At 43.1% G+C, this 21,760-nt stretch overlaps 2 protein-coding genes across 7 annotated transcripts in view; one reads left to right on the forward strand and one right to left on the reverse strand.

Moving 5' to 3' along the window:
• FAM219A (family with sequence similarity 219 member A) overlaps nt 1-8,691 on the reverse strand; it is an 87,595-nt gene extending 78,904 nt beyond the window's left edge. For 2 of the 3 annotated variants that reach the window (XM_057413662.1, XM_057413661.1), the window contains exon 1: nt 8,452-8,691. In XM_057413662.1, the coding sequence (XP_057269645.1) occupies nt 8,452-8,511 (60 nt within the window). In that variant the 5' untranslated portion in view covers nt 8,512-8,691. The remainder of the gene's footprint in view (nt 1-8,451) is intronic. The other variant, XM_057413663.1, reaches the window with a different exon arrangement.
• A 74-nt stretch (nt 8,692-8,765) lies between these two features.
• DNAI1 (dynein axonemal intermediate chain 1) overlaps nt 8,766-21,760 on the forward strand; it is a 153,886-nt gene continuing 140,891 nt past the window's right edge. For all 4 annotated transcript variants that reach the window (XM_057413657.1, XM_057413659.1, XM_057413660.1 and 1 more), the window contains exons 1-2: nt 8,766-8,873; nt 20,078-20,146. In XM_057413657.1, the coding sequence (XP_057269640.1) occupies nt 8,841-8,873; nt 20,078-20,146 (102 nt within the window). In that variant the 5' untranslated portion in view covers nt 8,766-8,840. The remainder of the gene's footprint in view (nt 8,874-20,077; nt 20,147-21,760) is intronic.

The following is a 21,760-nucleotide window of genomic DNA, read 5'->3' on the forward strand; positions in this document are numbered from 1 at the left end:
GGAGAGACAGGAATGGTTAAGTGTTTCCCTGGACTACAACACTATTTTGCTTCAAGATTGTTTGAAGTTTAAGAATTCTAAGCTTAAGGAAAAAGAGGTTTTCCTGCTACTTCCATATCACACAGATCCTATAAAAATCCTGTTACACATCCCTATCATGTTCATACCCCTCCAGCTTGTCTCAAGGGATATCGTGCCTGGCTTTCTCTTACTCCATATGTATTCCAGAGCCAGATGCTACAAGAATCAAGGTTCAGTTACTGCACATTCCCTTGTGCTTCCAAAAAAGTCCATGTTTGCAACCATTAGGGGTCATTGCTACAATTCAGAAGACACTACACCATTTCCATGATATTGATTGCACTTACACTATGTCCGTTTTGCCACTGGAACAAAGCTGTCCCACAGAAGCATGGTTCCAGAAGGGCTACTGCAGAGTGGAGGCTATACCAGCCTCGCTGGTCCCTGTACAGGCACAGGAGCACTGCACATTTCTCTGTACACCAAGACACCCTACTCCAAACTACACAAAGCAAGCCTGGAAGGGTAACCCTTCACTAGTTTCAGCCCATCAGTGCAATCACCTTTTTCCATGCCTCAGCTGACAAAGAGATGCCTGCAGAATGTCTATGTGGTGTTCAACTGAAGGGTCTGCTCTGCCCATCACATGCAATATATTTTCCATTTGCATCACGTGCATGTGGTTGGAAAGAAAATCATGCTTTCATACAAAGGAGCATATTATTTTTAGACATGTCAGTTACAAGATTCTGCCAGACCAAAGCTTTGCAATGCCAGGAACACTCCTATTTGTTTTTTCTTTTCGATTAACAATAGGCACCCCATGCAATGCAGAGCTCTCTCCCTGCCTCTCCCATTTCTCAGGTCAGCCTGCTCTGACAGATCCGTGGATGTTCAGGTCCTGCAGACTTTACAAATCTTGAAACTTTTATTTTACTACACCTTAAGCTACTTGCAACAACTGACCACAAAACAAGTTTCAGATTAAAAGTTAAGCCCCACAATCGAGTCACTACCATTGAGGATGAAGCCCCATGAGTATTAAAATAGCAGGTATATTCTTCTACTGCATTAACAACTGCAGGCAAAAGCCTTTACTTTATAGATTTATACCGTGGCCACAAACATTAGGATTTGAGCAGGAGAGGCTACCTCATCCCAGCTCAAAAGCTCTTTCCATGCCTGTAGCAAACTTCGTGGACAGCAACACACCCCAAATTCACTGGGGGGATAGGGAAGGAAATATTAATTAGATTAGCATAAGCATCTCTGACATTGAAACAGGAACCAAGATTTATTTTCACCTGGGACCACATAAAAACCTGAAATAAGACATAACCTAAGTAAACACTTTAATTGAATATGGGTGTACTAAATGACTAACCTACATTCCCATGCAATCAGTAGAACACCAAGAGAGAGAAACGATGATCATTAGAATACCACTGCTGCGCTTGGTTTAGCAAAATGGACTGTCTACAGGATTTATTAGACTGAATGTGGCAGAGCCCAAATGGTGAGCTACTCATATTAATGGATGTTAGTTCAGGAAGGACACTGGAAAGAAACTAAGAAAAACAGGGCCAGACAGGTATGAGGCAACTCACCTAGTAAAACCTGTTGAGATGCACCAATATACTCTGCATGTATGTAAGAGAGCGTTTCCCTGCTAAAGGCTTTCCCAAAGTAATAAACCTTGCTGTCCTGTCAATCAGTGACAGATGTGTCCAACACCCAAACAGATTCCCTAGCAAGTACTGCTCAAAATGAAGAAAATTTCCACCTACAATTTTGTTCACTCAAACTCCATCCATTCACTGATACAATGGATACTGAAGATGGACTCTTCATTAGGGACTGCAGCAATAGGACAAGGGGGAATGGGTTTAAACTGAAATAGGGGAAGTTCAGGTTAGATATAAGGAAGAAGTTCTTTACTGTGAGGGTGGTGAGGCACTGGAATGGGTTGCCCAGGGAAGTCGTGAATGCTTCATCCCTGGCAGTGCTCAAGGCCAGGTTTGACAGAGCCTTGGGTGAGATGGTTTAGTGGGAGGTGTCCCTGCCCACGGCAGGGAGGTTGGAACTGGATGATATTAAGGTCCTTTCCAACCCAAACCATTCTATGATTCTCTGATTCTAACTCACTATCTTCACAGTCAAACCAGTGAAGCAAGTATTTGCTTTCTATTGCATACTACAAAATGGACACCCATCCATTTCACAAGATTACACTTTAAAACTCCAAAAGAATAACAGCCAAGAACACTACACAGGGTTCAGGCTGGACTGACAGATTTACTAGTTGCAAGTGGCTGCATCATTATGATGTCAATTTTATAGTGGCAGATAAAAGAATAACTCCAGAGGGACCTTATATTCAAAATGGCATAAGACTTCACCGAAGATGCATGGCACGAGCAACTGTGAGTGGAAGGCATAGATGCATTTCTATGTAAAATTTCTACCTGGCTGCAGAAAGTGACACATAACTGATGTATGTAGAAGCAAAAAGGCAACTACTCCAGCCAACATTTTAAATGTCTGGAAAAAACAGGTATATTATGATGACTGACGAACTCTCAGTCTTACTGTTAGCCAGCTCCACTCTTAATCTCCTGTCCCATAGATTGCACCAGCGATGGGGTTTGATCTCTAATCAAAGATTAGAGATGGAGTTCCTCCTCTAATCTTAATCAAGTTCAGTCTTCAGTTTCACAGCAACGAATATGTAACTCTAAAGAGGCCACATACTCCCTACAGCCTCACTGGTAAGTTGAGGGCTTTTCTTGAATGAAGGCTTGCAGAATTGAAGGCATGTGTTGCTCTCCTCTTTCACCCTGGCATTTTGCTCATCTTGTCTGACTCTATACACACCTGCTAATACCCACTGGCACAAAGAGTATACAGCTCTATCAGTAGCAGAAATTGGTGTCTGAGTACATATTAATATCAAGCTACATACAGACAATGAGCTCTTGGGAGTCACAGAAGAATCCCAAGAGGGCACTGTGCAGGTTGAATTCCTCATAAGAGTACAGCGCCCCATTTTAATCATCTTTCTTCATTCAAGAAGAGATTGCCAAACATGACTGACAAAACAACCATAGTCACAATCATTTCTGCACAGAGCTTGTGCAAAAAAAGCGGAGAAGACAAACCAATGTGCCTGCAGAGACAGTGCCAGCCACAACATGCTCCCATGTCACGACAGGTCATCCTCTAGCTACAGCGGCCACATCCCTCACCATGGCTGTTTGGGAGCCTGTGCTGGAACACTGCTGGAGTTTGAGGCTGGCATGGAGTGGCAATAGAAGTGCTCCTGTATCTCTGCACTGAAGGTCTGATACAAGACAGGGAGGGGAAAGGACAGAACACCAATGAACTGAAGTATTCAGGGAAGCAATGCTTAGACTACCGTTAAAGATGACACTGCAGCACACCAAAACAGGCTGCATAACTAAAGGCAGCATTATCTGAAATAGTTCTGCTTCAGAACTCATAGTGTTGTGACATTACAAATCTCATGTACTGTAAGCATTCACAAAACATATAGCTGTGTAACCCTTGGGCTACATTACAATGAATATACATACAGACATTTTCATTTTAGAAATATTTTCCTTCCAAACAAGAAAGTGTATTGTGTAGCTACACTAGAGACCTAATGTTACATTAATCCACTATTCCGAAGCCCTAGATGTATAACCTTTCTCTTCACCTCTTGCTTAATTTCAGTTTTCTATTTTTAGGTTTTTCTCCATTTTAGGGATGCAGAAAACAAAACAAAGAGATCATAACACACTTCCTTGGGATGAGATAATCAATATTTTCCAAAAATAAAGAATTCACATTATATAAGCATGCTGAGCACTTACACTGTCCACTGACAAAATAATAGTTGGGTGTTTTTTTTTAAATTAAATACCCAATAGATAATATTTTTCTTTTCTGTTTTTCTCCTCTAACGTTAACATTTTTGGCTCTGCAGCATTCAGACTAGAAATGCATCTTCTGTATTTTCAAAGTTTCTGGAAATTTTACACTTCCAGGACCAGCGCAGATTTGGCATCCCAGCTAAAAAGCCTACAGCATGACCGCAGGATGCGGTTACTAAAATCCTTAGGTTGGCTGTCATCATCACAACTAAAGCTACCAGTCTGAGGTCCCACAGCCTGACAAACTTCTGCAAGGAACCTGCCTGGCCACCATGCTTCAGAATGAGATAAAAGAACCATCAGCCCAATTTCTTTGGAAAGAGTTCCCATTTCTCACGTGGGCAGAGAACTGGGAAACCAAAATGCAGCATTCCAGCTGCTGCCTTCAGGAAATGAGCCAAAGCCTTAAGAGTTTTTTGTCAAAGCTCCTCAGAAGCTACTGCACTTTGACAGGTGCTTTTTCTTAGGAAAAGTCATACTGGTGCCATGTGGGCAAACACACTTTTACTCTAATTCCATTTTTGTGCTAAAAACAGAAACTGCCTGCGTCAATGTACGAGAGCAACGTGTGATCCAACACTGTCATCTCTCAGTTTGCCATCATACGCCAGCAAGTACTTGGTGTGTGATTCCAGCAGAATTCAAGATACAACCCCACTGCATTGTGCTCAGTACATTTTGTTTCAACAAAAATACTACAGATTTTGCAAGAGTTTAGCTAACATCACAAAATACAGACTTAGAAATCTCAGGGAGAGCATGCAGGGAGGCTTCAGTGCTAAAGAAAGGATGGGTCTACATATAGTTGCAGACTCCGTCATTCCTATTTCAAAAAAGTATTTTGATTCTATTTCTCTGCAGCATCCTCACTGTGCATATGTCCCTTCATCTCTCTCTCAAAGATGTACGTACCCTCTGTAATCAGAACTACATGTTAGGAAACCTTCCAGACAAAAAAAAAAAAAAAACAACCCCAAAACCTAGAAAAAAAAGTCAACACACATCATCATAATGCACCAACAACAACATAAGTTTGAAGTTAACACATCAAATACCAACCCCATCAGCCAAGACAGCTATCTACCAAGTATAAGTGTCACAGAAATAGTCAATTTCAGACCTCATCACACCACGCATTCCCGAAATCCTGGGAATGGACTGTCTGTTATGAACCCACCACCCAGGAGTTAACAAGGAGAGAGACCTTTTTGTGAGCGCAGAAGGATCATGATGAGTTGAAGATCAAACAGAAACTAAGCAGAACTAAGAATTTCCACAGTGGAGACTGCATCGCATTGATAAGGAAGACATGACACTAAGAATCCAGAGTAAACAAACCCCTTGTAAATTAGCCTGTATTAATTTGAAGAAGCAGGCATTTTTGGGATGGAAGCCAAGAGTCACCAGCATCCAAGAGAGGAAACAGGAATCAGAACAAACCATCCCATTTTCATGGAAAGGAGCCACATGAACGAGGAGAACTGATGGTTACCAGCCTTTCTTTCCTTCCTTTACGAATATGTACATAATTGTGCCACAATATCAAAATAAGCAAAGTAATGTGTCTTGCAAAGATACAAAACACTAGGCTTCATCTCATCCTACAGCCTGCCAGCGTTTAACCAGGGTCCATATGCCACCCTGTCCACCTGCCCACAGCAGCTCCCCCTCATTAAGTCCTGCACTGAACCTCTCCCTGGGTCTGCATTAGTACACAGTTCTCGCTACACATGTTTGCAAAGGCCAAGCAGAATCAAGACAGCTTAGGCTTATCCAAACCGTCTGGAGACAGGAGAAAATGGTTGCCTCCCTTCTTCATATCCCCGCATCCAATGCGGTGGTAGGGTAAGAAAGTCACACATAAAAGAGCAGGCCAACGTTGAGCCTGCAGACCAGATGCTTCCCGGCTCAGAAACACAACCCCCATCTACTTGCTATTAGCAGAGAGAAAACTGCAGAGGGATCTGGTGGGCTTTGTTGGAGCAAGCAGTACTCCACACAGCTCCTGTCTGTACTATCTAAGTACCGCCTTTAGGCCTGCAGTGGGATGCCAGTGCACTCCTTGGTTGGTCAAGGCTGTCAAGGAGAAAAGATTCTCCCACCAGACACATTTGAGTTTTAAAGAACTTACTTTTGCAAGAAGCCATGGATATGTCAGGTTCTCTGTCTCTGCTCAGTAAATACAACACTGGTTATTGTCAGGATGTACTCAGTGGACATCAGATATTAGCATACTATCATCCCTGACAGACAGCTCATCAATAGTGTCAGTATCAGTGGCAGGTTTGGAGGCTGAGGGGCTCAGAAAAGCTTCAGACTACCTTGCAAGAATGACTTCCCTTCAGCATTTAACAGCCGTACCTGTCTCTTGATTTCGAACATCAGAAGATTAGCAGACCTGCCTGTCAGATGGCTTTTAGACAGATCTCTGGCAGACTGAAGGTGCACAAGATGTTGGGAGTGAACACAAACAGGACAACTGACCTCAACTGAACCAAGGGATATCCCATACCAAATGGAGTCATGCTCAGCATACAGAGGTGGGGAAGGAAGAAGGAAGCAGGGATGTTCAGAGTGATCTGTTGTCTCTGCTTGATAAAAACTCAGACAAGTAGCACATGCAACAAGCCTGTATCAGCTTGAACGGACAGTTTTCTTTCCCACCACAAAGGTGGGAAAAGATCCAAACAACAACAAAAATGAAACTAAAATGCATGTTCACAATTTGTCAACACTCGCACCATTGAAAGGGCTTTTTTCTTGCCACTAAGGGGTAATTTGAGTTTGTAGACCTTCACAGGGTCCTTCTGTTCATGAGACAATTACAGTGTTCTCAACTTTTTACAAACACCAGCTGCAACAAGAAACCAAGGATTGATAGATAACTCTAATGTACAGTTTGATATACTGGAAATCTCAGTAGCGTCTTCAGTGGTAACATAAACCTGCCAATAACCTACCCTCACCTGCTGTCAAATGGATCCATGCAAGTATTTCATTAAAGTTCTTTCCACCTCTTCAAACATTTCATATTCCCATCTCACACAATCAGAGGCTGAGATGGAATGTGCTTACTCCAGGTGCCAAAGAGAATCAGCAACTTGAGTGAGTCAGCCCATTATCCAGCTTTCAGTTTAATGCCAAGGTGAACTGTATTTCAACAGGTCCCAGGTTATACGTAATAATACAACAAGCAGAGAGCGAGGCAGACTGGAATAAGGGCAAAGGAACCCACCAGTACCTCTCTCAGGTGGGAAACAGAAGTGGAAACATTCAGATGTTCTGTGGCATGCAGCTGGGGCACAACATCATACAAAGGCAAGCCTGTAGCATCAAAGCAAAGCAGCTACGTGCTCATAAGAAGTCTTTCGAGTGCTTAGTCTAGCATCTCCTATGGCTGCCAGCCAGCTGGCCTTCCTTCATAACTGTCATTTCAAAAGCTACCAAAAGCCCAGGGCCACTCTACCTGCCCATTTACACAGCTGTGAAGCCCCACAAGCCGTATACTTCCTTTGCTGCAAACATTCCCCAGGGTCCCATGTAGTAGGGTAACCATCATGTCAACCTCTTCAGAGCTCATTAACTGAATATAATTGCATCTATGAAGTGAAAAAACATCCTGATATGAAGAACACACGCCCTGGCAAAGGGAAGGAGGGGGAAGGAGCGGAAATCAAGCACTCACAGTTTGGGGGGTGTTTTTTAATGTAAATTATTTTGTCAGCAAAACGGATTTCCAGAGCTGTTTCTTTGTAAAACACCTGGACTTTTCACACGACGAGCATCCAACAGCAGCTCCGTACTGAGAGCAGCGGCTGTAAAATCAGCCATGGGGAAGGTCCTCCAGCCTCGCACCGCACTTATTTCACACCCAACCCGGGAGGCTAATCCAGTCCCTGGGGATCACCGCGCCTCGCAGCTCCCAGACCGCGCTGCGCGCAACCACCACCTAATTTTCACCCCAGATCTCACGTATCTTGTGAGAGCCAACTAAAACCCCGCAGTCCCCAGCGCACCCGGCTGCTCTGGCAGCCCGCCCTTCGCTGGGGAGCCCGGCTAAGGCGGCGGCGAACACCCGCCCCACCGCCAGCCAGGCCGGGATGATGCTCGGGAGAGGCGACGGCTGCACGGAGGCAGGAGCGCAGCTGCTGCCACCCTCCCCGCAGGCGGGTTCTGCCGTAGCTACCGGCGGCGCCGAGGGGATAGGACGATCGAGGCGGACGGGCAGCCGTGCCTACGGTGACCGCGGGATGACACAGCAGCAGCCGCCGCTGGACACAGCCCCGGGGCCCGGCGGGGATGGCGGCGGCGCTGAGGGGACGGCCGTTACATAACGGTCGCGGCCCGCAGACCCGACCCCAGCACTGACACCGGTTCCCCCCCTTCCTCTTCCTCCTGGCACTGCTGCTCCCGCTCCGTCCCCGGACACCGCGATGAGACAGCGGCGGCGGCTCCCGGGGACATCGCGGCCCCGCCCGCCCCTCCCTCCCCTCACCAGCGGCTGCATCTCGGCGCGCACGGCGGGCACCTGGAACCGGTCTATCTCCTCCATCATGGTGGCGGCGGGGCTGGGGCGCGGCACGGGCGGACTGAAGGCGGGCGGACGGGAGAGCGCAGGGAGGCTCCTCACGCGCCGAAGGACGACACCGACAATACCGCCACCAGCCGCGATCACTGCCTCAACGCCGCCGCCGCCGTGACTCAGCCGCGCCGCTTCCGGGTCCGGCCCCCACAGCCCCACCCCTTATCTGCATATTCAGAAATAGCTGCGGCCAACGGCTTTCCGCACGCCGCTTCCGGTACGTTGCCATAGTTACAGCTGTCAACTTCCGTCCAGCTGCGGTGAGAAGCGGCCGGTGTCGGGGAGCCGCCGGGGCAGTCGCGATGCCAGGCAAGGCGGCCGACAAGCACCGGCAGGTAAGGGCTCGTCCCGTGTCGGCATCGCAGTAGGGCGGTGGCGGTGTGAGGTCACCGCCGCCGTGACGTCGTCCCACCCCGAATGGCGTCACGGCAGTGCCTCGTGCAGCGGGAGGTAGCGGTTCACACGAGGGAACGGCGCTCCGCTCCGCACCGCCTTCTGTAGCCCTGCCGCCCTCAGTCCCTGCTCTGGCGGGGTGCCACAGCGTGAGGGTGACATGACGGTTCCCAGAGCTACCGTATGTTATGCCATCATGTGTAGCCCAGCTTGTTCCCCCCCCTACACCCAGAGTGCCCTGCAGACCTGTAATCCCACAGGGCTGGGTGAGGCACCAGGGCTTGGAACTGCTTACTGCGTGGTTACACGATGTGGCATCACTGTCCCAGCACTGAGGTGCGTCATCACCCTGGTAGGACACCTGTGTGTTCTGTATCAATTCGTAGACTCAAAGAATCAACAAGGTTTGGAAAGATCATCAAGCCCAACTGTTACCCCAGCACTGCCAGTTCACCGTTAAACCATGTCACTGAGGGCCTCATCTACACTGCTTGTGAACACTTCCAGGGATGGTGATTCCACCACTGCCCTGGGCAGCCTGTTCCAATGCTTGAGCACCCTCCTGGTAAAGATTTTTTTCTTAATATCCAGTCTAAACTGGGTATTATTGTACACACCAGGCAAACAAGCATGTCCCAAAGCTGCAGCACCCCACACTCTGTCACTGCTATAGCAACCCTACATAGTCTTCAGATCATTGTCATGCTGTTTCATCACTGTTACAGCATATGATGCTTCCCTTCATGGCAGGTTTTAATGCACTTAAGGTGTCCCCAGTCTGCCAGAGAATCTTTGAGGGACACTGAGCAGACAGGTTGAAATCCCTGTTTTTAAAAACTTCCGTAAAAATTCTTTTAATTACACCTAGCTGTAAGTTTTGTCACTTTCCTTTAGTTTTACTATTTGGTCTTTGCTCAGTTCAGACAATAAAGTGAGGCTGTGTCCTAACCTTTGTGGCTGTAACCCTACTCTGGGAGTAGTGGTGTGGGATGTATTCCGTGAGACCTCACTGTCTGCCTTCAGGCTCTGCATGGGTATGTCTGTGTGGATGCCTGTACAGGATGAACAGCCCAGTCAGATTTATTTCTGGATCTCATCTACTAGATTTGCAAAGTGTTTGATTTAAAAGCAGAAGATGACCTGGCTGATAAAACCCTTTTCATATCCCACAGACTGTGTTACATCAACAAAGGCATCACCAGCAGAGACAAAGATGTCATTATCCCACTCTACTCAGCGCTTGTCAGGCCGCACCCAGAATACCGTGCTTAATTGAGGTCCCTGTTAAACAAGATAGATGTGGTCAGGCTGGAGTGGGTCCAGAGAAAAGCCACAGATGATCAAAGGACTGGGAAGCCATAGGAGGAAAGGCTGAGAGAACAGGGTTTGTTCAGCCTAGAGAAAGATGGCTTAGGGCAGAATTTTCCACCAGGTTCCAGTATTTAGAGTGTGGCTACAGAGAAGATGGAGACTCCCTTTTTGCAGGGAATCAGATAGAAAGCATAAGGGGTCATGGGCAAAAGTTTTCCTGGGGAGATTCTAATTGGACAAAAGAGGAAACTTTTTTCCCAATGAGAACAATCAGATATTGCAATAATCTCCCTAGGGAACTGGTGGATTCCCCAACACAGGACACTTACAAGGTTTGGCTGGGCAGGGTGCTGGGACATTAGTCTAGCTCATGCTTTGCCTCGAAAGGTTGGACCAGATGAGGTCCCTTCCAGTCTGGTATTCTGTGATTCATAAATGGTTTAGGTCAATCTGAAAATATTTGATCTTTGGGGTGGGGAGAAGAGCATTAGCAGTAGTGGCCCACAGTGACTGAGAACAAGCAGCCTCCTTCCTTGGTCCAGAACATGTGCCAGAAAGCCGTAACTAATCAAAGAAAGCAGAAAAAAAGAGGGACCAACGTGATGGTCTAGAGCTGTGAGATGGTATCTGAGATTCCTGGACAACCCCCAGTGATCTGCAAGAGGATCTGCACAACAGGAGCTCTTTCAAAGAGAGAACAACAACCCTTGCTGATCATCTGATCCCCTTCCAGTTACACAAGCATGTTTCATCTTGTTGGTCTATCCATGCTGCAGCTGTATAGACCATACAGACCCATGCAACTTCTGAAACTTGAGCTAATAAAACTCAGTAATGTGAGCTGGCTTTGTAGAGCCTGAGGACATCTTCTTGCTCCTGCAACCAAGGGTTGGAGCCCAAAATCCAGAAGTACTGAAATAGTTCCTCATGGCCTCTGAGGTCTCTGAGAGCCACCTGGGTGTTTCTGCAGCTGTAGTAGGAGGGCTTGTGGGCTTTAGAGCAGGCAAGAAGAAAAGAGGGGATCACTGTGACATTCCTAATTTTGTACTAAGAGGTAGAGATTTAGTAATTTTCATGTTACAAAGGGCTTTATAAAGTTTGCAAATGGCACAAATTCAGAACCATAAACCAGATCCACTCCTAGATTATGATGTTTATGCTAAAATTGTAAAACTCAATAATGATGACGCAAGCTAAACATGAGATGAAATGCTTGCTCTGAATTTCAGTTTCTTTTATTTTTAGATTTCCACATAAATATTTTCAATCATTTTTGGTAGCCATTATCTCAAATATTCTGGAACAGAGAGGCTTTGATTCACAAGTTATTTGAAAAAATTAATGTGCTATGAAGGCATTAATTTTATTTTAAACATCTTGGAACATTATATGAAATTCTTAAGATTTTTGGCTTTTCACATAACTTTCATTACAGTAACTTAAAAATAATTTTAACTTCTCCTGTACTGCCTTTCCTATATTTGCCTTGAGCTTGTTAAGGCTGAGGCTGTTTCATGTCCTTTTATCTATCAGAATATTCTTGCAGTGGATGAATTCTGTAGTTGACTAGCTGGCTCTGGAGTCCGTAGACTTTTGCTTTGTTTTCCCTAAGTCAAAATATAGCCCACATCTCAGTGGCTTTGGGAGTTCAGGATGTAGACGGCAGTGCCTTTGCACTTCTTACTACCCACTCAGGGCCTGATGATTGGAATTTACTGAGCCATAATGGCCACTATAAAGTTAATTGGTAAGTTAGGGTATAGATCCCAGTTTTTGACAAGAAAATCTCTGAAAATAAGTAAGCTCCTACACTTCTCCCTCATATGCATACCTTCTGTGTGCCAGTGTTTGTAGTAAGGCTGGAAACAAGCCTGCTATTTGTTGCTGAGGCTGTTTTTTCTGCTAAGCATCATTTCCCTAGGCTTTCAATCCTTGTCCCTTTTGTTGCTAATGCTCCTCTACTACTGCTCTTTTCCACTGTCCTCTGTTTTTCATTCCTCTGTTTCTGTATATTGCTTTGTTCTGATTTGCCTCCTAGGTTTTTTCAATGCTGACTGCTTTCCCTTCGAAAATTTTCTTCTTGAGGTTGTACTCAAAGCTGAGATAGTTACCCAGGCACTATCAGGTCCTTCTCTTTTAGTGTCTGTCACTTCAGTCCCTCCTCTGCTTTCATGGTTGTGCATTCTTCAGGTGCTTTGTGATCAATTCTTTTTGTCGTCTTCTTTTCCCTTACAGGTGGTGGTTGCTTGCCCTTCTTCTGTACCTGTGTTGTATCTGCCTTCTTCTCTGACTCCAGTTTCTTGCTTTATTTCACTCTTTTTTTTGTTTTTATCTGGGCAACTTTAGCCTCCAGTTCAGTCTCCAGCCATCTGGATGTCTTTTTCTTTGAAAGAAATCTCCCATATTCCCAGGTGAAAATATGTAAAAGACCATCAGAGATAAAGGCTGTGGTCTTCCAGATTAATCTTTTGGCTTGATCTGAGCCTTGATTAAAAGCATCTTCAGGCTTTTGCATGTTTTTGTACATAAATAAGAATGCATTTGTATGCCTGGATCTTTGTGTTCCCAATGCAGCTTTGTAAATAGCTTTCTTATGCTCTGTTCTTCTATAACATCCTTCCTTTCAGGTCTGTAATGTGTTATGGACAATAACAGAGCTCCAGAGCATTTTGGAAAGATGTGGGATTTTGGAAAGGCATAAACCAGTAACCCTGCATCAGACAGAAGGGAATGGAAGAATTAGATTCTCAGCTTTCCTGACATGACTAGGACAAGAAGGACACTGAGAAGTGCAGTATGCTTTTAAAACACTGACCTTTGTGGCATATGCATGGAAATACAGAAAGATGTTGATAGGGCCGGGATTAGCACCTAACCTGGTGTCAGGCCCACATGTAGTCCTGGGTAGTGAGAGAAAGGGGCCAATGCTCCCAAGATTATTTTAAACATAGGTATCAGGTGTGCTGTTGAAATACAGATTTCCCTGTCTTTGCTTTATGGCTTTTTTTTGAGCTGTGGGAAGCAGTCTGTGCTGCTGTGTACCTCTATAGCTGAACCCCCACCAAGCAGAAGCAAGATTGCTTATGGTTTCTTAACTGACATTGCATACACTTCTTCACATTTACTGTGTGCAAAACGAGACTGGCTGGTCTTACCACTTAGGGTCAAATCCTCTGTCAGCAACGGATCACTTATGCAGTGTTAAGAAAGCATCTGAATTTTGACAGCAGATGTTAAAACACTTGCAGTCTTGCACCCAGTGACCTGTCAGCAGCTCCTTTGCCGTTCAGCAAGATGTCAAAGAGAATCAGAGACCCTCTCTCCGAACACAGTCAACAAGTAGACACATTTTACTTTTTTTTGCCAGCCAAGGCTTTTAAGGTGCTTACTGGCTCTTAAGCATGCATTAAACTGCCCACAGAATATAAAATAAACAGTTTAGTGTTTCTCAGAAAACAGATTATAAGATGTATTGGCAAATAGCTCTTCAGTTGGCATCCCTAGTGTGTGTAAATGGATGTCTACTGCAGGGCTAGCTGGAAGTCACTTTGTTTCCTTTGGCTTTGTTTCCATTTATGTGCTTATTTGCTCCTTGTGTCTTGTGGTGGTTTGGTATGTAGTTTGCTAATAATCAAAACAAGAATAAAAAGCTAGCAGGAATTTATTAAATGGTTTTACAGAAACATCAGGCTTAGCTCTTAATGTCTCTCCCTCTTCACTTTAGAATCCTTCAAGCAGCTGTGTTCTTTTCATAATACATGCTAACCTCTATGCTTCAGAAGTTGGAATGAAAATGTCTTTTCTCAGAAAGATGAAATAAATTTAGCAAGAGTGTTCTGTGATTGTTCAGCCTTGTAGTCTGATTGTCTTATGCTGATGGCGAGCATGGGAAGCAGAAAGGCTGCAGGAATGTCTCTTAAATGGTCCTAAAAAATATAGTTTGGGTTTGTCATTGCCCTGATGAGTGTTTCATTACTTTGTAATTGATTTTCAGCCCTTGGAAAATTTGGTTAATAGGAACTGACAGTTGAGCTTTGCAGACTAATCAACCTTCATCATCCCTGCCTCCTGAATTTCCTGGTATTTTGGGTTGGGTCTGCAAATCCAGATCTATTCAGCCAGCTGATGCTTTAAGCGTTGTTTAGTTTCACTTCACCTTACTCAGTGAGTTACTGTATAGTGGTGTGTCTGGGTCCTCACTATAATGAAAAGCTGCAAGAGCTAGTTTGGAAGGGGCAATTTAATCTGACAGTATAGGAGAAGGATGCACCACCCAGCAAAGGCTGTAGTGAAGAACTTACCCTGGATGGCAGGACTACACATGTGGTAGCTTCATTGCATCTCCTACTTGATTTGTCATTGGATCTGAAAGTGCGGGATGGATACATTTTTCCCTGAAGGATTTCTATGGTCACAAAATCAGGATTCAACCCAGTTCTTGAATGAACACTTGCTCTTGAGAGTAAATCTCTGTTTGGTAGGACACTAAGATGATTTATTTGCCATCAGCATTGCCAGTGACAAATTAGGGGTTTTGTACAGTGAAGGATGAAATAGTTGAAAAACTGGGCCATAGAAAATAGCTGTTAAAAAAGAATCATACATGATTGTTCCAGGATATAGAAAAGCTTCAGAGCTTTTGCTATTCAGTCAAAAAGTCAGGTACTGATAGTCTTTGTCTACTTTGTACAAATTCAGTTAATGAGTCTCAGAACAGCAATTTGTGGCTGTCACATTGCCAACAAAAAGAGAGTAGTAATCATTGTGGATAGAGGGAGCAAGGACAAGATTAGAATGAATGGTTGGGTGTGATTGTTTTCCTCATTGCAGGACAAGCTGAACTCAAATTGCTAGGGTCTTGAGAGCAAAACTTCCACTAGCCATCACATCTCTTAGATGCTTTCCATCCTATTACATGTTTCTGTGTTTAGAAACAAGATAGCTTTTAGGAAATGCCAGCCTGGAGAGCTTTTTTCTTTTACAGCTATGTCCTTTGGAAAGTAGCCAATAGTTTCTTCTTATTTTATTTTCCTGGTTTGTAACTTAAATAATAAATAATTAGAGGAATTTCATTTGGAGACAACCCAAGTATCCAACCTAAAAATATAATTAGAAATGCTTGTTGGATAGTTTAGCAGTAGGAAAGCTTCCTGCTGAAGGACTTCATTTTGCAGCTATTTGCACCTCTTGATGGTTTACCTGTGTGAAAGAGGGCTGTGGCAAGGGGAAAGAAAATTAAATGCATTTAAAGCATCAATTTTCAGCTGTTTCCTCTCTTAATCTGTATCATCCTGTTGGATTACTGTATCTTTGCTATATTAAATAGTCAATTTGTCTTGTAGCGTAGTCGATGTCTGTCCCAGTTTCTAGCTGCTGCAATCATAAACACATCCTGGAAGAAAGGTCCAGAAAAGAAGTCAACTTAGTTTTCTGTATCCTTAATTTAAATATTGTGACTGTTATGGAAAAAATGATAATCTGTTAATTTATTCAGTACAAGATGCTCATCAGGGTAAATCATGTTTAGCATGCATAAATTCTTACTCTGGAATTTTTTGTGGGAGCAGTGGAACACCGACCAGGATGGTCAAAGTTATGATGATGACCTGGAGGTGAGAAATGCCTTATAGCTCCTTAATGCCTCCTACCCATTCCTTAGTTCCCTAGCAACAATGTCACTTTTTTCCTAATATAAATCTTTCATAATTATTCACACTCCTCCTCTTGTTAATTATTATTAAAGGCAGGGATAATAGCACCATTTATTAGAAAGATTTAGGAAGACTGTTAATTTTTTTCTGTAGGAAAATCATCCTCAGTTTATATGGAATTCACTAAAATGTTAGTGTTTGGCTTGTGATTGAAATGTTCTTTGCTGGGTGTCTGATTTAGGCTATGCATTAAAAAAAAAGAAAAGATTCTAGATGCTGAACAACATTAACCAAAGCACTAGTAGCAACATATTGTCTGAACTCTGTCCATGTTTGTAAGCCTGGGGGAACTTAAATGAGGAAGGGAACTTACACAAAACAAAGTGTATGGTTATGGAATTAAGCTGTGTACCATGCCTGTCCCTGATGGGATGAATTGAAGGTTGCCCAAGCAACCTTAATTCTCACATTTTCTAACTTCTGAAATGCTTCTCTTTCAGATGCTGATAATAGTCTGTTAACTTTTTTTTTTCCTGTAGCTAACAACAGCAAAAATGTGCTTGAATTTTAGAGATGTGTATGAAGGCTGGTGGTTGTGAGTATCTTGCTAGTGAATATACAATCCTTATGTTAATTCACAGTTATCCTTTATTGTTTATTTGTATTGCGGGTGCATTTGTGACCTCCTCCCTGTTGTACAAACACTGCGCGTTGTGGAACAAAGAAAAGGCTTTTAGAGCAAAAGGTTTGCATCTTAAATAGTAACTTACGGATACATTAAAAAGAAGAATAAGGAAGCAATGGCTGTCATTCTGAGCTGTGGTGGAAGTTCATCAACTATCTGGGTGCTGTTGAGTACTCTTTACAGCAGATGTGGCAGAGAAGTTTTAATGAAAGGTGTGAAGGAGGACAGTGTGCAGGCTTTGGGGAAAGGTTTACAGGGAGAAGGAGCTTACAAAAGAGATAGCAAAAGGACAAAGCACAGGCGCACCAATAAAAAGGAATGTCAGGATTGCCCTTTTCAGCAAGTGGAACAGCAGTAGACTTTGTGCTGTTACCTGAGTTAGGAGGCTATGTAAAACACTTTATATTTTTGGCTGACACATAGAATCACAGAATAGTTAGGGTTGGAAAGGACCTTAAGATCATCCACTTCCAACCTCCCTGCCATGGGCAGGGACACCTCACACTAAACCATCTCACCCAAGGCTCTGTCCAACCTGGCCTTGAACACTGCCAGGGATGGAGCATTCACAACCTCCCTGGGCAACCCATTCCAGTGCCTCACCACCCTTACAGTAAAGAATTTCTTCCTTATATCCAATCTAAACTTCCCCTGTTTAAGTTTGAACATGTTACCGCTTGTCCTATCACTACAGTCCCTAATGAAGAGTCCCTCCCCAGCATAATGTTTGGTCCCTGTTTTGCTCCCTGTAATAATTTTAGAGATCTAGTCATGATGAGTGTTGTCTAGTGATAATATTGCCAGAATACTAGGATCTCACCTCTTCATGTTTGTGTCACCTTCCAGCTGGATTCCAACAGTTCTAGACCCACTTGGAGTTTATTTTATGTTAGCTAACACAGTTCCACACATTTCATCATTGGTATGGCATGTAGTAGTATGCTAGATGCTATTGTTTTGTTTTCTTTGTTACCCCTAAACCCAATTTTCTTCAGTTCCTCCCTCTGCAAATCTACATTTCTCTAACCGGCCAGTGATAAGATGCTTACACTTGTGGGGTCTCCCTGTGTCAAGCCTGTGCCCCATCACTTATCATCACCTGCCTGTACTCCTCTATGCCACACCATGGGTCTCCTCAGGGTCTCCCAGTCATATCAGGACTGTATTATATCATTAAGTTACAGTCTTAAAACCATGAAGGTACTGTATGAGGACAAAAGAAATAAAGCAAATTAGCCATAGGCCTCTGGTTGATTAGAAAAATTGCTCACGTTGTGTTCTACAAACAGTACAGTGCAGGGAGCAGGGCAGGGTTTGTGCTGTCTCCTTCCAGTGCACTCTAGCTTTTCTTCAGTGCCATTTTTGTGTTTTAATACTGTTGCATATATGTATTCACAGGTGGCTTTTCGGATTATGTTAATTGAAATCTATGCAACTGCCAAACCAAATTACCCTCAGATTGCCTTGTCGATGCCTTTGCTGCAGGATAAATGCTTTTATAGACTCATTTACAAAGGGCAATAGTGAGTAGGCTTTGTTTCATGTTTAAAATCAAAAGTTTGATTTTGATTTGGATCTGAATAAAACTCTGCTCTGAAAATCTGTTGCTTAAATTGTGTTGCTTAAATCACCTCTGATTCACATGTAGCATGCTCTCTGTAGGATAGGATGCGCTGGGGACCCAGGGCAGTTGTGTAATCCAGTAGTCTCAGCAGCGGTTGTGATGTAGGGACTCTTAGGCTCTCTGATCTGCTCTGCTACCAGCCCACTGCAGGATTATAAAGGAAATGTCATAACTCTTTATTTTTCCTACTTGAGTCATAATAATTTGTATTTCAAAGCAAGGCACATTTTCTAAGCATATAAATGTATCGGACTGTTCATTTTTCATCGGTTTTAATATGTATCTTCCAGAATAAAAGTAAATGCAGTTTTAGGTGACTTAGGTGGTACAAGGAGAAGTAGTACTGAAAGACACAGCCTCACATTTCTGCTGCTGTTTCTTCTTCTCTGAAAATTTTTCTTTTCTGAATTCTTATTGTCGTGTCTTAACAAGTAAAAGGACTTTAGAAAAAAGGCTTGGGGATCCTGGGTCGAAGTCATTATAGCTGCTTAATTGTTTAATGCGTAGGAAGCAGATGGTAGAAATGAATATTTAATTTTCCTAATGAAGGGGAACTATAAGAGGCATCTAGGAATCTCTGTAGAGACCATGCTCCTTAAGGTGTTCATAAGAAGTATGGAAAAGGGGATGAAAAATGGATAATATGATAAAGCTGGGATTGTGAGTAGAATAACTAGGAAAACCAGATGAAAACAGCAAGTGGCGGACTTGAAAAGCAAGCAGGGGTTCTTTGCATTTGCATGTTGCTGTACCATGGGAATCCTTGCTGTGGAAGCTGTGCATGCTAACAATGTGCATGGATTCCAAAAGGACTGAATAAATTTGTAGAGAAAAAGGTTCACTGGTATGAAATAAAAATGACAGCATTTCTGTTTTAAGTCCCTGTGGCAAGCTGAGGGGGTATCCTGGAGAAAGTTCCATAGATATCTGCTTTGAATACTGCTGGAGGGGGATACTTGGCTAGTTGGACTTTTGATCTGATCTGAAAGGCATACTCTAACATTCTTCTAAAGAAAATCAATAAACCCTTGGGAGCTTGCTCTTCCACACCTTCATTTTCCTTCCCTCTTCTCTAGTTTCCTTTCTTTCCTGTCACAAAGACAAAAACTTTTTCCAAGTACCTACTTCGGTGTTCCTATCCATCCCATCCAGTGTTTTTCTGGCATCCATCTTGAAACCTGTTCTTGCCCAGATTTTGAATATTATCTCCTTTGTTTAATTTATCAGCTCTCCCTCCCTGTGCCATATGGGTTTTTGGTCTTGTCTGTCCTGCAGTGTCTTAAAAGGATCCTCTTCATTTCCTCTCTCACCTTCTGTGAAGTTTTCATAAAGCTTTGTCACTGGTGCCCTTCTGTTATTCCTTAAACTCTGTCAGGCTCCCTATAAACAACTATTTCTTTGTTTTCCTTGAAGCCTGTTATAGATGTTTTTTGGTGCTTGGGGAGGTTGGCAGTGGTTAACTTTCCAGCTGTTAATCAGTGTTTTCCGTGTTTTTTTTGCACTTGTGTATTTGTAGGTGTGGATCTGCTGTCTCCAGTCTCACCATGACATGCAGGCATTTGGAGAAAAGCAGCTTTTCTGTGTGTTTGAGCCAGGCACTAGAACGCTCTCTGTGTGTGACATTTAGGGGTATCACAGATAGACAGTAACAAGCAGAGAGCGTAGTGTTTCTTTATCCTGAAAACTGCCGTCTTGTATTGTTAAAGGGACAGCCTTTCAATTAAATTATTCATAGACAAAATACTGGAATGTTTGGCTTTTGAAACATACCATTGGAGCAAACATTATTAAACACATTAAAATTTTATTCTGCTTTGATTAAATTAGGAAGAAAAGGTGCTTTGAAGGTTTACATCTGGTATGTTGTCGCTTCAGGGCCAAGGTGGACCTTCAGGAGGAAGGGCAGGACTACCAAGGGTTTTGAGAGCGGCATCTAAAAAACGGGTAAGATCCACAAATCCACAAGTCTCAAAAAGTGTTTTTTTCATTCTTTATCTGTGAGGTGAAAACTAGATGCAGTCCGAACAATGGCCTGTTTTATGGAATTGGTAACATTCCAATTGATTTAGCAATAAGGTTAGGAAGCTCTAGATTTCCACTGAGAAGGGAATTACACCAGCACTTTAGAATAAAAGTGGCAGCTAAAGCAAAAGTACAATGTAGGTAATTTGCAATATGAAAAGATTAAAATAAAATGTATGGGGTGTAAATTCCAAAATATCAGCTGGAGAGGGTGAGAAAACTGACTGCTTGATTTAGAAAAATCAAAACATATCCCATATTCACTTAATTAACATAGAAATGCAAACATTAAAAAAAAAGGTAGTAACTTTTTGATTACAATCCTTATTATAATGTTTTTACTTTTGAGCAAATAAATGCTTAAAATAGCCATATTTAATCTACCTTCCCCTTATTTTGCTGTATTGGCTTGGATGGAAGAACGACAGTTTACGTGTCTTTAAACAGACATGGTAATAAACAGCTTTTCACTTTCTTATAACAAATCACAGTCTTGTTAAACGTTCCTCTTTTGACCCTTTTCATTTACTTTTAAATGAAAATCATAAATAAAAACATTAAACCCACAACACTTTTTATGTGATTCACTGGGGAAAACAGCCACTGATCTAGTTGGCATCGAATTGTGAATGATAAATGTCCTACAAGCAGGTGGGGAGCATTAAATCACAAACAACCGTTCTGCCGTCATAATCTCTCGTGTATTAGAGCGCCTGACCTTCCTTACAGCTTGCCTCATTTCAGCTCCTTTAGGGAAGAAAAAGGCTGCAGTCTGTGACTTTCCCTGGATGCCTGGCATATGCAGAATTCTCTCAGCCACTGCATGGTTTTACACATCCTTGTGCTATTTATGTTTGTGGCACTCTGCAGATAGCAAAGCTTTGCTGGGTCCAGTCTCTGTACCTGCAACCAGCCTTCACTTATTCCCGGCATTCACCGCCAGCTCTATAATGTTTAGCAGACCTGAGAGAACTGTATTTAAAAGAATGATTGATTTATTTTAAATCAACCCATGACACATTTCTGACTGAGGGATAAATTTTGCCTGGAGCAGTTAAACACTTTAATCAGCAACTTTGTGTTCTGGCAGTTTATCTGTGATGACAATTAATTGAAATTCATCCCTGCAATGATTCATTTTCCTGTTAATGATATCATACCATGACATCAACCCAAACACAGCCTAAGGAGAGCAGCTCTCTGTGTTGGGAGAATGCAGACCTGCTGGCCTTCATGGGAAAATGGTTAACATTCCTCCAGGATCCCCATCCCTGCATCTTTGTATCTCAGACTAGTTTCTAAGTGTAGCTTATAGAATAGCCCTTTGGAAGTAATTGTAGGTCCTTGACTTGTGCCCTTGAGTAGTCCTAAGGTATTGACTCATTTGGGTGTATATGGTCAAAAGAAACAGAATTGCCAACTTTTAAATCAAAACTGAAGTACAGTTACTTAAGTTTTGTTATTGGAGTTATTCCAGTTTTGTTACAGGCCAGGAATTATCTCCAGACAGCAGCTCCTCGTCTCCTCGTTGCTGAA

This window comes from Pezoporus wallicus, unplaced genomic scaffold, assembly GCF_028554395.1.
Source record: "Pezoporus wallicus isolate ANWC-B61680 ecotype Strahan unplaced genomic scaffold, APGP_CSIRO_Pwel_v1 contig_8776, whole genome shotgun sequence".
Taxonomy (NCBI): Eukaryota; Metazoa; Chordata; class Aves; order Psittaciformes; family Psittacidae; genus Pezoporus; species Pezoporus wallicus.